We start from the raw sequence: 13,327 nt of genomic DNA on the forward strand, positions 1-13,327 counted from the left end.
ATTGGAAGAGAAGGTAAGGGGGCAGGAATTAATGCAGGTAATCTAGTACTCATGTGAAAGCTGGACAGCAAAGAAAGCTGACAGGAAAAGAAAAAATCAATTCATTTGAAATATGGTGTCCGAGGAGAGAACTTTACAGGTAGCATGGATTGCTAAAAAGATAGCTAAGTGGGTACTAGATCAAATCAAGCTTGAATTCTTATCAGAAGCCAAAATTACTGAACTGAGGTTCTTATACTTCCAACATATCATCAGAATAAAAAGAATGTATTCCGGAAGAATAAAAAGACTTGCAAGAAAAGACAACGATGCTAGGGAGAGTGGAAGGCTGTAGGAGAAAAGGAAAACTGAATTATGAGATGGAGTCAATCAAAAAAGGAAGCCACGGCTTCTAGTTTTCAAGCTCTGAGCCAGGTTGTTTAATGACAAGATCGTTCAAAGGCCATTCATTCACAGTATTATTATAAGAAAAAACTTGACCACACTTCGCAACAAAGTCTAGTATATTTAAAGAGATTTTTATTACGTGATTTCCTAAATGATAATCCTGTGCCATCAAGTCAGATCTGACTTATGTCGACCCTTTCCAAGATTTTCCAGGTAGAGAATTCTCGTAAGTGGTTGACCCTGCTTCCAGAGGGAGCCCTGGGACTGTGCAGCTAGCCCATGGTACCATAGGTTGGCTCTAATTCTTGGGAGGCACGGCAGGAAATCAAACTCCTAACCTCTGGCTCCACAACCAGGCACCTAAACCACTGAGTTATCCAGCCAGCAAGCAACCGGGGGGGGGGGGAGCCTGAACATGTTTCCCTGCCACTCCACAAATAAATGGCCCAGAGATTTAATTTTTGAAATAAAAGTTGAGATGGCTGGGGCCCACGCGTATGGGCCGCCCAAATTTGGAAATTTTACTTTTTTGCAGAATCACACTGAGAATGCCCCCGGCTGCTGGCTGTGTCTGGTCAGAGAGTGTTCATTCCAAAAAGCACTATTCCCCCAAATTATGAAATACCGCTTCAACAGATTTCAAAAGCACTGCATGATAAGGCAGCAAGGAGTGAGCTCGGGTGGGTGAAAACGTGGGGATATCATCGAGGGTGCCCAAGGCGTTGAACAGATCAAAGTTGATCTCTGGATCTCAGCCACAAGATTTCACCATGTAATTCTCTTGCGCCTTATTCTGAAACGTTCCCAGTGAAGCCAGTGGGGGCATCTTAAGTGTAAGTGACTTCATTAGCTTCCACCAACACCCGAGACCTAATCATAGAAGTGTTCATACTCTACTAACTCGCTGATTTTTTAAAGTTCTCTTTTGTATTGCTTTACCCCAAAGATCCACTCTTAATGGCTGCAGAAATAATACTCAAAAGATGTGGATAGGAATTTATAGGTAATAAAGAACTTTGTGGTGCAGAATGAGCGAGCTTTTAATGTATAGACTGAAATAATTATATCCCTAATGAGGTCTGGAAATTGTCCTCAGCTTGACTGTACTGCAGGAGACAGCAGTCGATCACACCTGCAGAGAATAAGAAATTGTTGAATGTGAAGACAGCAGATCCAGAAGGGAGGAAATAAACCAGAACTGGGAAATTTTAAATTAGGAGCCTCGCTCCTAATTTTTTCCCTTCTTCCCTACCCTGGTTGAGGAAAATGGCATTTCTATTGCACAGAACTGCGTAACGGCCAGCTGCATATACACCTTTAACATACTGCCCCCAGTAGAAATACTTGAGCCTGCCAGGTACAGCTTTCTGGGTGCTGGTTTTTATTCCCCCTAGAATGGGAAGGCCTGGGATTTGGAGTAAATACATACTCAGCAGACAGGAAAACCAGACACCAGTGGTGAAGACTAGAGCATGGGGTCCCAGTGCCGGTTGTGTTCTAGAACCGGCCTGTTTCCCTGCTTCAATTTTTTATTTGTGAGTCCATCTATTCCAACCTCGTCCTCCCCACAGGCTGTGGCAGGGCGCCTTTCCCCTTTTCAAAATGGCGAGCCCGCAGGGGGTAGTGGTTCTAGTAGCGCATCTGCCTGTGGCTGAAATCTCCACTCAGCCACAAAGTCTGCTGGGTGACTTTCAGCCGATCGCTGGTTTTCGGAGCCCACCCTACTTCACAGGATTGTTATGTGGATAAAATGGAACAGGGGAGGTTGGTGGCCTTATGCTCCTTGGAGGAAAGACGGTGTATAAAATAAAAATAGGTTTAAGTCATTTCTTGGTATTTAAATGTAACACGCGGAGACATTTCTGTTTTCCATCTTCTGTGGAAGTCAGGCGCCCTGGATTAAGTGCATGTTGTTGCAAGAGAAATCTGTTGCCATTACTCAGGGTTGCTTGCACAGATTATATTTTAGGTGTTGATGTAAGAAACTCGGAAGTGCAAATCCAACAAACACATACAACAAACTTTGACGCCTGTCAGAATTCAGTGCTCAGTCGTGGCCCACCGCTGAATGTTCATTCATTCAGTGGCAGGCTAGAATTTGCTTCTGCATAGTGTGGGAAACGGCCTGACCTGATTCCTGGAATGCTGCATACTGTACAGCCTTTCTTTATGGCAGCCCAAATATCCACCATGCTTTTCCATAATCTTCTTTTCTTCAAATTCAACATGAAGCTTGATTTCTTTGCCCGTATCTTAAAAACTCCTCCGCTATTGCTTTACTCTCCTGTACCTTCTTTTTCCACCTCTTCCTTAACGTACAGTAAAACTCGACAGAACAGACTTGGTCATGCAGCCAGCACAGGGCTGTTCTTCTTCATGTTCCTTGGATGCATTGTTTACTAATGTCTCCCCTGATGGGTTTGCATTTTAGAGGATGTGCTTTTTTTAGTTCGCTTTTGAGTAACGTGGCAGCGCTGACTCACGCCTGTCTATTAAGCAGTCAGCGAAATCACGATCACCATCCAAAGGGTGCAACTGCAAGCCCGCGTAATTATTTTTAGCCTCCTAAATGACTATGAACTTACTGGACCTCTGTGTGTAATCTGGGTTAATGAGCAGACGAAGTGGCTTCCTAAAAAGGGGACAGGGGAAAGCAGACTTTTGCTACTTTATTAGTTTCCCACTGGAGGCTCATTCGGGGGCTGCCTGCTGGCTTTGACAGAAAGGTTAGATCCACTGTCTAATAAAACCTTGAGATTACAGCTGCTTTTCCCATTGAGTTCCCCCCACCAATTGGAAGTCAACCTGCGTGACCCCAATTTAAAAAGAGCCAAAACAGTAATCCATCACTTTTGTTTGTGCATTTTCTCTTGTTTTTCCCCCCTTGTTTCAAAAATATTGCAAACCCCTGTATTTCATAAAACTTCACGATGGCCAAATGGCACTGGCCTATGGGCCAGAGGCTTCTTGGGCAAAGACCGCGTTTTCATCTCAAAGGTTGTACAGGGAGGCCGTTTGTGGACTTGATTCGGGGGAGGGGGACTGAAAATGAAGAGAAGAGGACATGTCTCTACTGCCTTTTTCTCTGGCCCACCCCAATCCCACAAAGAATGAGGAGGAGGCCCCCCCCATCTTCTCCTTCAACCAAGACAGCACCATCGCTTTGACCAGCCATTTCCATCAGAGCCGCACAAGCACCATATTCAGTTCTCGGCACGGTCCAGCGGTGTCCCTCTGTTCGCCACTCTTTTCTCTCATGCGTTCAGAATGGTATTCCGAAAGACAGCGGTAGAAACAGGGCCAACAGACCTTTCAGGAATATGGCCAAAGTGCTGGTTTTGTCAAAAGTGAGAGGCAGGCAGCCATCCTTATTGCCATCCAAGTTCAGATGCAAGACAGCATCTGAAGCCAGAAATGAGTCCCTTGCACTAATGCGAAGGTCTTCCAGCTGAGTGATGCTGTCTCTTGGGAGAGAAATGTGGCAAATGGACCAGGGACCCTGTTTGCATCTCCTGGCTTACTGGCTCGGCGGCCATTCACACTTGCTAGACTCAGAGCTCTTCCGATGGATCTTGTCCCCGTAATATATTTCATCTTTGAGGTGTGTGCCATAAGGGGAATGCTTTAACACTCACGTCTTCGTTTTTAAGGTTCTTTTTCTTTTCTTAAAGAAAAGTGTCAGCTCTGCCTGGTTGTCCCTTTTGTTGTGATCAAATTTAAGCCAAAAAGTTTTGAGATAAAAAAATCTACATCCTCTAAGATCTACGTTCTCTCTTGTGCCTCAAATTGATTTGGAGCTTTTAAATTGGGTGAAATCTCTTTCTTTCTTTTATCTCCCCATCTCGCAGTCTTGTTTAAGAGATTTGCTTTCAAAATACATATCGGTTGATGATTTCACATCCAAGTCTTGCTTAGGTCTTGGAAAGATAAGGGTCTTTTTTGTGTGTTATTGTCAGCAACATATTCCAAGGCAAAGCTAGCTGACTGCAAGGCGTTAAGCCTCTGAAGCAGTTCTGAGAAGGCAATACCATTTAAAAAATAAATAAATCATTGGCCGTTCTAGTGCACAGTAGCGGTGCTGTAACAACTTTCTCAGCATCGCCAACCCCTTCTGAAGTTTGTACACATTCCCCTTTTTCTTGTTACAAACAAAAAGGAGGTGAAACATCCTGCTGCTCCTCCAGTGGGGTATATTCACAAGACACTATCACACTGAGCATGCTTTTTTCTCCCACGTGATGCATTTCTCATGCAGTCACTTCTGCAATCACAGCAAACTATCAAACTGAAGCTCAGAAAACAGGGAAGTCAGCCTTGACTTCTAACTTTCCACAGTGTAAATTCAGGCATTAGTATAATGAATGTGCAGATATGGCGCTCTCTCTCTCTTTCTCTGTGACAGCTATGAAAAGGAACAGTTCAGCCTTTTTAGAGGCCTGTGAGGCTGCTTCCAGGTGTGAATGCATGTAGGGACCTACTGCCAGGGGCAATTGCCCCTCTCCTCATCATACAGAAGCGACGAGAGCCTTCCTTTTTGATACAGAAGCACCCATTGTAGCAAGATTGCTATACATGACAAACACCTCACTTTCCTCTTGGCAAACTACCCCAGGTACATTGGTAATTACTGCAGAAATCTATGATCCTGTCACGTACCAGCTGCAGTGCCAAAAGCAGTCAGGTTGCTTGGTCTTTGAAGAAAAAAGGGTGGGAGGGTCCCTGCAGAGCCATTTGAAATAGGCATACGTGCTGGTACAGAGAACAGTGTGCCAGGGAAGATGGCAGCAATACTGTGACTTAGACATGGCAGACTGAAACAACAGGTTCCTTCTGAACTCCAGTGGTCCTTTCCATATGTACACATCAGTGGAAGTTAAAATCTGTGCATTGGTAGCATCATCACAAAGCCCTCTCTCTCTCATTTTCACACACACGCACACACATATTATATGGACTGAAGCATGTATGACTACATTGCTGTAGCTGCACAAACTACAAAATATTTAAGCTCAAAAATCATTGCTGGGGTAGTGGTGGAACAGATACGTTATTAAGAAGCCCTACATACTCCTCACACTTCTTTGCAAATGGTGCATTTTGCTGCTTCTGTTCCCCTTAGAGTGTCAGACTCTGGAAAGACCTTCCAAATTCCCATCAAGTGTGGGTGAATTCTTAGGCTCTTTGTAGTAATACAGACGAAGCCAGTGTAATGGTCTCCCAGTGTATGATACTACACAGTGGGCAGTATTTTAAGAGAAAGGCAATTATTACTACTAAAAGAAAACCTTGACTCTACAGGAGGGTGTTCATCTTCTACTGGGGTAAACAGGCTGCCATTGCCAGTAGAGGCTGGGTTGTCATCACAATCTTCTAAGTACACTGGGCTGGATCCAGACCTGTGGAGGCTTAGAGGAGCCCCATTCAAGCGAACGGGACTAGTTAGTCCTCCCTTTGTATTCCACTGATTTAGGTGGGATTGCTACTATCCTGACCCTGTCCAGATGCAACCTTCTGTTTGCACGAGGAGCTGAGCAAATTTTGGCCTCCTCCCTTCCAAACAGTCAGATGCTCTACTGAGGGAAAGAGGCTCCATCAAGTCATTAATTGGTCAATTGCTGTATCACAGGGAAGTATCGTTAAAGCATAAATGTTATGAACAACAGATATAAATGTCGCCATTTGTGCCTTAATGGTAATTACAAAAACAAGCTGTAATTACTTTTTCTTAAAAGGATGTAATGAAAAGTCTATTTGGAAAGGCAGTCGTGTTAAGTAAGCAGCAGTCCCTGCACACGTCCGTCTCCACGGATTTCACTCCCTCTTCACATCCTTGAGAAGGCAGCCCTTCTCTGATGCAGCATCAGAACAGGCATGTGTGAGTGTGAGGCCCACAGGTTGTGCCTGTAGTGCTTACCCTTGATCTACGCAGTCCTACTCTTGCCGTCTTTCACAAAATCACAATTGAGGAAGGAACAGTTAGTGGTCACACCTGGCCTCCTTTGCCAGCTCCAGCCCCACGACAAGACCTTCTCCCGGAAAGCCTGGGAGGAAGTGAAGAGCTCACGTTTTGGCCATCAGAAGAGACAACCTGCGTTCCTAACTTGGGGCCCCACTTTTGGTCCCCCCCACCTCCCTACTAAGTCTTTCCTGCAAATGGTCATCACTGCCTGTATCCACTTTACTGAGCTGGAAAAAGGAAAGTTCTGCTCTAGTAAGTTAATAAAGAGCCTCCGAATATCTCAGCTGGATGTTTTTCTCCATGAGTGAGAACGCCAAATGTTAGCTTGACATTTAATCTTTAATATATATTTTAAAAGTGCTTTGTTTCTCCAAGGCAGTCCACCACAGTCGAATTACTTTCCTGGGTCCTTTCCTTGTGTCCCTTCCCCCCCACGCTGGTTCCCATCAGCCACAGATAAGTGATATCACTGAGTGCATTCGCCGCCCCCCCCCATCAACACATCATGCTTCTTTCAAAGAGGCATTTGTTGGTATTCTGTCTGTAACAGGTTAATATTTAAAGTACCCAAAATGCAGCTGAGAAACATCAGCAAGGAGACGGCCCTGAATGGTCACATTATTTTGTGTGCTGCCGATCAGATTGTCTTCGTATTTCAGCATTTTGGTTGGCCTTAATTTTAGTCCTTCCCAGAGCTGAGCTGCTTGACGTGTACTAATTATTCACATGTAACATCATTTCGGCTTGTGCTTGGTTTTTATTTTGACATGAGTGATGGCTAGAGGTGGAAATGTTTCCCAGGCCCCCCAGTATGCGGCCCGTGGTGTTTCCGTGGCTTCATAATTTCTCAAAGTAGACAACCCGTTGCTTGACTTGGCGTGCAGTTGTGAGCCTTGTAAGATGCAGACAGAAAGCTAATGTAAAATGCCACAGGCACTTGCCTTGTGAACAGTATTCCTTCATGCAGCTTGGGGGGTGGGGTGGGAGGACGGGACAGGAAGCAGGGTTCTTGACTGTACCTCCCGGCTACATACCATTTTGACCTCTGAGAAAGACGTGCAACTTTGCATCTTTACTGGGCTGAAAAAAAATTCAAAGCTTTGAACGGCGGAGGCCCAGCTCCGCAGCCTCTCTTCTTGGTTCTCCCTAGACAGAGCGGTAGAAAATGTCCTTTGTCATTTCTTACCAGGGAAGGCTTGGCCCTGCAAATTCTCAGAATTTATTCTCCTGCCCGTGTGTTCTTTTAACCATTTTTCAAAATAGTTCTGCCAATTATTTTACAAATCAAACATCTTGAGGCATTGCAAATAGCTGAGCGACTGCCACTTTTGCTGGATAACACCCTGGCTGGATCAGAGATGTTGGAGTTTGTGTTAGAGTCTGAGTTACTTGAGAGCATCTCGTTCAATATAATTAAGCAACAGAATCTGAAAGGTCAAGAAGGATCAGCTGAAGAAACATCACAGCTTGTCTTAAGATGAAGGTGAAGGGAGGGCTGGCTGGGATGTGCTAAAGCATAAAGTTGGCCGTTTTCTGCCTCTTGGCAGGAGACCACTGCAATTCGTTCTTCCTCTGTTGAGTCCGAGAACTTCATTTCTGTACCACAATCTTAAGAAAGAGCATCCTAAGGATTTCCCACCACATGAACTGACTTCCTCATTGCTAGTTACATTTCTCTCTCTCTCTCTCTTTCTCTCTGGAAATAATTAAATTCCACGGAATTACCGCTTAAATGATTATTCTGCTTGCAGCTATTCGTTTGTTCATGTATTTTGCTTAGCACCCAAATAATACTTTCGGAGAAGGAGACAGGCTCTCATTTCTTTAAATTAAGAGAGGAAATGGGTTTTTAAAAAAAGAGACTAAGGACACTTATTTCTAAAACACTCTCAAATGTTCCATTGCATATCATTTGTTTGTTTTATTTAAATGAAACACGTCAAACCCCTAAATCTTCATGTATCTTGAGACCTAAACATGGGAGGTGGGGTGTCTTAGCTGTGGACAGTTATTTATTCTTTTTTATTATTTGAGACTTTTCAGTGGATCCAAAAAGTAAAGAAAAAAGGAGGGGGGAATCTTAGCTGTCATTTGCTTTCTTTGCTATCGACATTTAATATCAATATTAACACAATGTGTAGTCTAAAACTAGTTCCTTTGTAGTTTGCATGGGATGTGAATGCTGTCTCGACGTGCCCAGATCTAGAAAACTCATTTTACTACTGCATGAGCATCAAATCAGATGTTGGAAAATACATATTCTTGTGATAATTTGGTGAAACTAAGCACCGACAGTCTCTGGTTGCAGCAGTGTGTTGAATGATTTTTTTTCCTTCTCTCTTCATACATATTTCTATATATTTGGAGCTCCAAGCTTCTTAGTAGTATGGGCTGACTATGATTGAGTTATGGAGTACTTGCTCTCCTTTCGCATGGCCTTGGTGAAGTGTTAGAAGTTGGACCTAGGCTGTTTTTGTTTTTTTTCATTAGTGTTTGGCTTTGTAATAACGGTGCATGCTCGGCGTCTGGCCTCATACCCAGCTTTATTCTCTGCACACCAGTCTTGAATAGCTACAGTGCTCAACCGAATTTTGGCGCACCCGCTTCCCCGGCAGGCTCCAACCCAGCCCGGCCTGGAGGGTTTCCAGGGGCAAACAGCCCGGGCCCTGTTGCAGACCTCTACGGTACAGCCAGTCAAGACTCCGGTGTTGGTAACTACATAAGTGCTGCCAGTCCCCAGCCTGGCTCCGGCTTTGGGCATGGAATCGCTGTAAGTAGCCCTGTCTTTCTTTGTAAGTAGCTCTGTCTCTCCTCCCTGCCCCTCTCCTCCCCCCACCCCCGGGTGCCTTTGGGCTAACGAACAAGCACACAGACGGGTATGCTCTCTCTCTCTCTTCCCGGCCCCAACCTCAACCCTTTTTGTGTGTGTTATCAAGTGATGTGCTTTTATAAAGCCAACTCCATTTACTAATAGGCCTTTCAAAGCAGTGCTATCCTGCCTATCGTGTGAATTGGAAGCTAAATTGAATCTATTTTGAGCCATTCTTCCGCTGCCCCCAGTATCCTCCATGGAATCCCTATAACTGAAGCATCATGTTTCTGACAGGAACGGCTCACACAGTTCCTCTCTGACATGCCAGCACCACGACCCCGCTTGCAACCCGATCCCGCAGTCAGATCTTTTGCCACAAGTGGCGGGACAGGCACCGGGCTCCCCTTTTTTCAGATAATAGCAGCTATTGAGAGGGGTCCATTGGCTAGAGAGCTTCCATTGTGTACTTATGTCTATAAAGGAGGAGGAAAAGATTCGCACTGACCCCATCGGGCTGCAAAGCACACAGTATGCTGTTCTTCAGCTACACTCATAGGCTCCTCTTTTCAGTAAAATGTGCAAGATCTCTCTACGTACATTAACCTTGCCCAGGTGATAAACCTTATTTTAGTGTCGGGGCAAGCTGCTGAAAGATTACGCACAAATCGAGAAAGATTAAGCTCTACCTAAATTTTCTTCTGGGAGGAAAAAAAAAACAATGAACAAGCACCAAGAGAAGTCATGTTCTGACCCAATTTTCAGTCATCGAACAATTTGCGCAAGACAATGCCCATACCCAAAATAGGCCGCGTACAAAAGAGGGTAGCTCCAGCCCTATTCAAGCAGTACCTTCACAGAAAGTCTCGCCGTGCTTCCGGGGGAGTTTGTGGCCCCTCCCTTCTCCATCCTCCCTTTCTGTTCATTAAAAGCAATGTTTCTGCAAAGGTGAGAGACTCCTACTTGTATGTAGACTCTCCATGTCAGCCAGTGGGTTCCTGCACTTTTCACATATAGAAAGCAGCAACAGAGAAAGGAGGGACTAAAATATCTTCTCAAGGCATGAGAAGTCTATCTGTTAAAGACAGCACTCAGGCAAAGCTTCAGATTGTTATATACGAAATACTCTTTCTCAGAAACAGATGCACACACGCAGGCAAAAAGAGCTTCCAGGAGAAGAACCCTTGTGGTTTCAAAATGGGAACCATGGAACAGCCTAGAATGCCACCATGCTAGAAATTTAAATATAAATTGCCTTGTCTGGCCCCTTAATAGCCATGGATGGCTTCCCTTGACCTGATTAAACTACAGTATTAGTACACAATAAATATTCTACAAATACTCTAGCCATCCCAAGGCAAGATATACATAAATACTCATGTCTTGAGTGCAAATTATAACCTGTGTTTCGCACCTGAAATGTGTTACATAGCTTGGGTTCAGGTGAACGGTTGTGCAAATCCGATCTACAGAAGGGGTGAATTTGTGACTGTTATACTGATCCTCTGCAAAGATGTTAGCAAGCATTCAGCACAAATTTTCTCAAGCAAACAAAAGAAAGTCTAGGATTAATGTGGTGTGATTACTAATTTGGGGGCAGAAAATTACTAATTTGGAAGTGGAAATTTTACTTAACAAATTGCATGCAAAGTTTATCTCCTCCAATTCTGCTGTGTTCGAATTGTGTATGTTAGCATGAATGCCTGGGAGTATTTAGAGGCCAGTTTAATGGAATTATTTTTCGGTGAAATTCAGAAGATCCCATCTTTATTTGTGTCTCTCTCTACACACATGCACATTATCAATACCCACTTAAAAGGGCAGGATTCTGTCAGGCAAGTTAATTTCCTGATGTGCTAGATTCTTGCACAATTCTGTTCCCTGCAGAATGTCATCTGAGTACCTTACAGGTCTCATTGAGGCTGCGTGGCGCAGCAAGATTAATTATTCTATTAAGACCTGTATCAATTTAAATTGCCATATTTAACCACTTGAAACACTTTCCTTTTTTAACCTATTGAGAAAGATTGGGTTGTTCTTCAAAATGTATACCCGGTTGACCTTTACTGCAATTTGTTTCTACTGCATAACACGGGACTTGGGACTGTGTTTTCTCTCCAATAATGGGGCCTTTTACGTCACTTTGGGTATACTTTCACAAAGCTGGCTCTTTAAGATCCACATCAAGTAACATTTCTGCAAGTTGTTACTGCCTTTAATACCTTTTTACTAACAACAGCTTTAGAAGTGCTATTCCCGATGTCATTTTTTGGACCTGGTCTTAGAAACTTGCTGATAGATATGGTGAGCAGGATCATGTAAGCTGTGTGACATTCATGCTGACAACACATGTACTTGAGATTTTTTTATAATTAAATGTGAAAAATAAACAGAAATCACTGAATCTTCCCTTGTGCCCTACTGATGACATTAACAATTGTGCAATTTTTAGGGGCCCTTGATTGCAACGGCTTTTACAAATGGATACCATTGAAACGTTACACAGGGTTGGTTGCCATCTCGCTCGGAGGTATTCCAGTCTATAGCATTTATATTTTCTTACAATGTCCATTCTCTCCTGCCACTTTCTGATCTCTCTGTCACACTCAACCCCCCCCCCCAATCTTCTTCTCCCTGTTTTTACTTATCTTTTGCCTCCCTCACCCCACCCCACCCCCCCATCAGTTTCTGGGATGGAAAGCAGAAAGGGATCCTCAGCTAACTGTTTTTAAATCAAGTGCTCACATGGAGATAATTTTTATTAACTCCGTTTAGCTATTAAAACTTGACGCAGAAAGAGCTACAGATTCTGAGTAAGAACTGGCCTACTCATTTTCAGTGCTTTGCTGCATGAAAACTCAAGTCTTATGCCAAGTTCTGTATCACAAATATTGTTCTTACTTACAGACCAGCTACCACAATTAAAAACAGAAATAAATCTTAATCAATAGAATTTTTTCACTTGCTGAAACACCATCTGGATCTCTACTTGTTTCCTATCCTTTTAACTGACCTGATGATTCTCACCCCAGCACTGAGGTCATTTGCATATTTCCTATTATAAATATTTAGCCTAGGGAGTAGAGTAGTTGATAGTGAACAATCCATGACCAGGTGAAGAAAACCCGATTACTAAATGTGGTAAATGTAATAAATGCTCCGTTTTGCTGCTAATTATGTGCCTGATCTGTTGCATGCATTCTAATTTCCAAATCAGTGCATGGAATGAAAGTCTTAATTGCAGAAATAAGGGAGAATTTGGCATGCTATTTTATGGGCGCTTTTATGAATGTCAGTGGTGTGAGGAGGGAGGGGGTGGGTGGGAACAAAGTAGTCATTTTTCAAAAAAAGACCAAAAAGGTTTCATGTTGTCGGAAGTCCCATCTGTTGCATCCTTAAAGAAATAATGACGCACTCTTGGGTATCCGTCTCCCTTGTCAAGCCAGCCTTGCATAAATATATTTATGAGCAACCTTCTGCAACATTTTCAAGATGACATCAGGAGGGTTCAGTTTACCCATAATATCCAGGGCATGGTCTCAGAGTACACAATGACTATCCTTGCAGTATCTGAAGGGGAGATAGCATGAGTACCCCCCTTTTTAAAAAACCTGCCTTGCATTCCATGTTGGAACAAAAGCAAGATATGCAGGTATTAATTAAATCACTACATTCCATAGTCATCACCAGTGGAGTCAATGGGAGATTCTTCCATTGCATGGAGAGACTGAATGATATTGCCACTAATTATCAACTACTGTATATTAATCAGAGCACAAAAGGCTTGGGTCTCAAATGTTCTGCCCCAAAGTGTGAGTGATAGTAACCAGATTTTGATATGAGCTTGTTCACTCTCAGCACAAATCTTAGGTGCCTGCTAGAAAGAGAGTGCTTTTGTGCTAACAAGAGATGACCGGTGTTGACCAGATTAACATGCTGAGTTAATTCACTTCACGGTCACTAAAGTTTGGTCCATCACTGCTGGCACTAACAAGAAAAACAGCAGTGAAAATGCTTAACATTGCTTAATACTAACGGGAAGCAGTCCTATAAAGACATTGTGCCTCCGCTAATTATATTTTAGGCCATGTTTCCCTGACTGAACTCCATAGGAAACTTAGGCACATACCTTGCACCGACAGTGTACAGAAGCTGATAAGTCCTCTCCTTCT

At 43.5% G+C, this 13,327-nt stretch overlaps 2 protein-coding genes across 23 annotated transcripts in view; one reads left to right on the top strand and one right to left on the bottom strand.

Moving 5' to 3' along the window:
- MSI2 (musashi RNA binding protein 2) overlaps nt 1–13,327 on the top strand; it is a 424,247-nt gene that overhangs the window by 402,224 nt on the left and 8,696 nt on the right. For 14 of the 22 annotated variants that reach the window (XM_020786864.3, XM_020786870.3, XM_020786867.3 and 11 more), the window contains 2 exons: nt 8,908–9,116; nt 11,608–11,685. In XM_020786864.3, the coding sequence (XP_020642523.1) occupies nt 8,908–9,116; nt 11,608–11,649 (251 nt within the window). In that variant the 3' untranslated portion in view covers nt 11,650–11,685. The remainder of the gene's footprint in view (nt 1–8,907; nt 9,117–11,607; nt 11,686–13,327) is intronic. The other 8 variants (XM_020786869.3, XM_020786872.3, XM_020786878.3 and 5 more) reach the window with 2 other exon arrangements.
- Nucleotides 1–13,327, bottom strand: part of LOC140701746 (uncharacterized) — a 443,504-nt gene that overhangs the window by 201,383 nt on the left and 228,794 nt on the right. The window lies entirely within an intron of this gene.

Source organism: Pogona vitticeps, chromosome 7 (assembly GCF_051106095.1).
Source record: "Pogona vitticeps strain Pit_001003342236 chromosome 7, PviZW2.1, whole genome shotgun sequence".
Classification (NCBI taxonomy): Eukaryota; Metazoa; Chordata; class Lepidosauria; order Squamata; family Agamidae; genus Pogona; species Pogona vitticeps.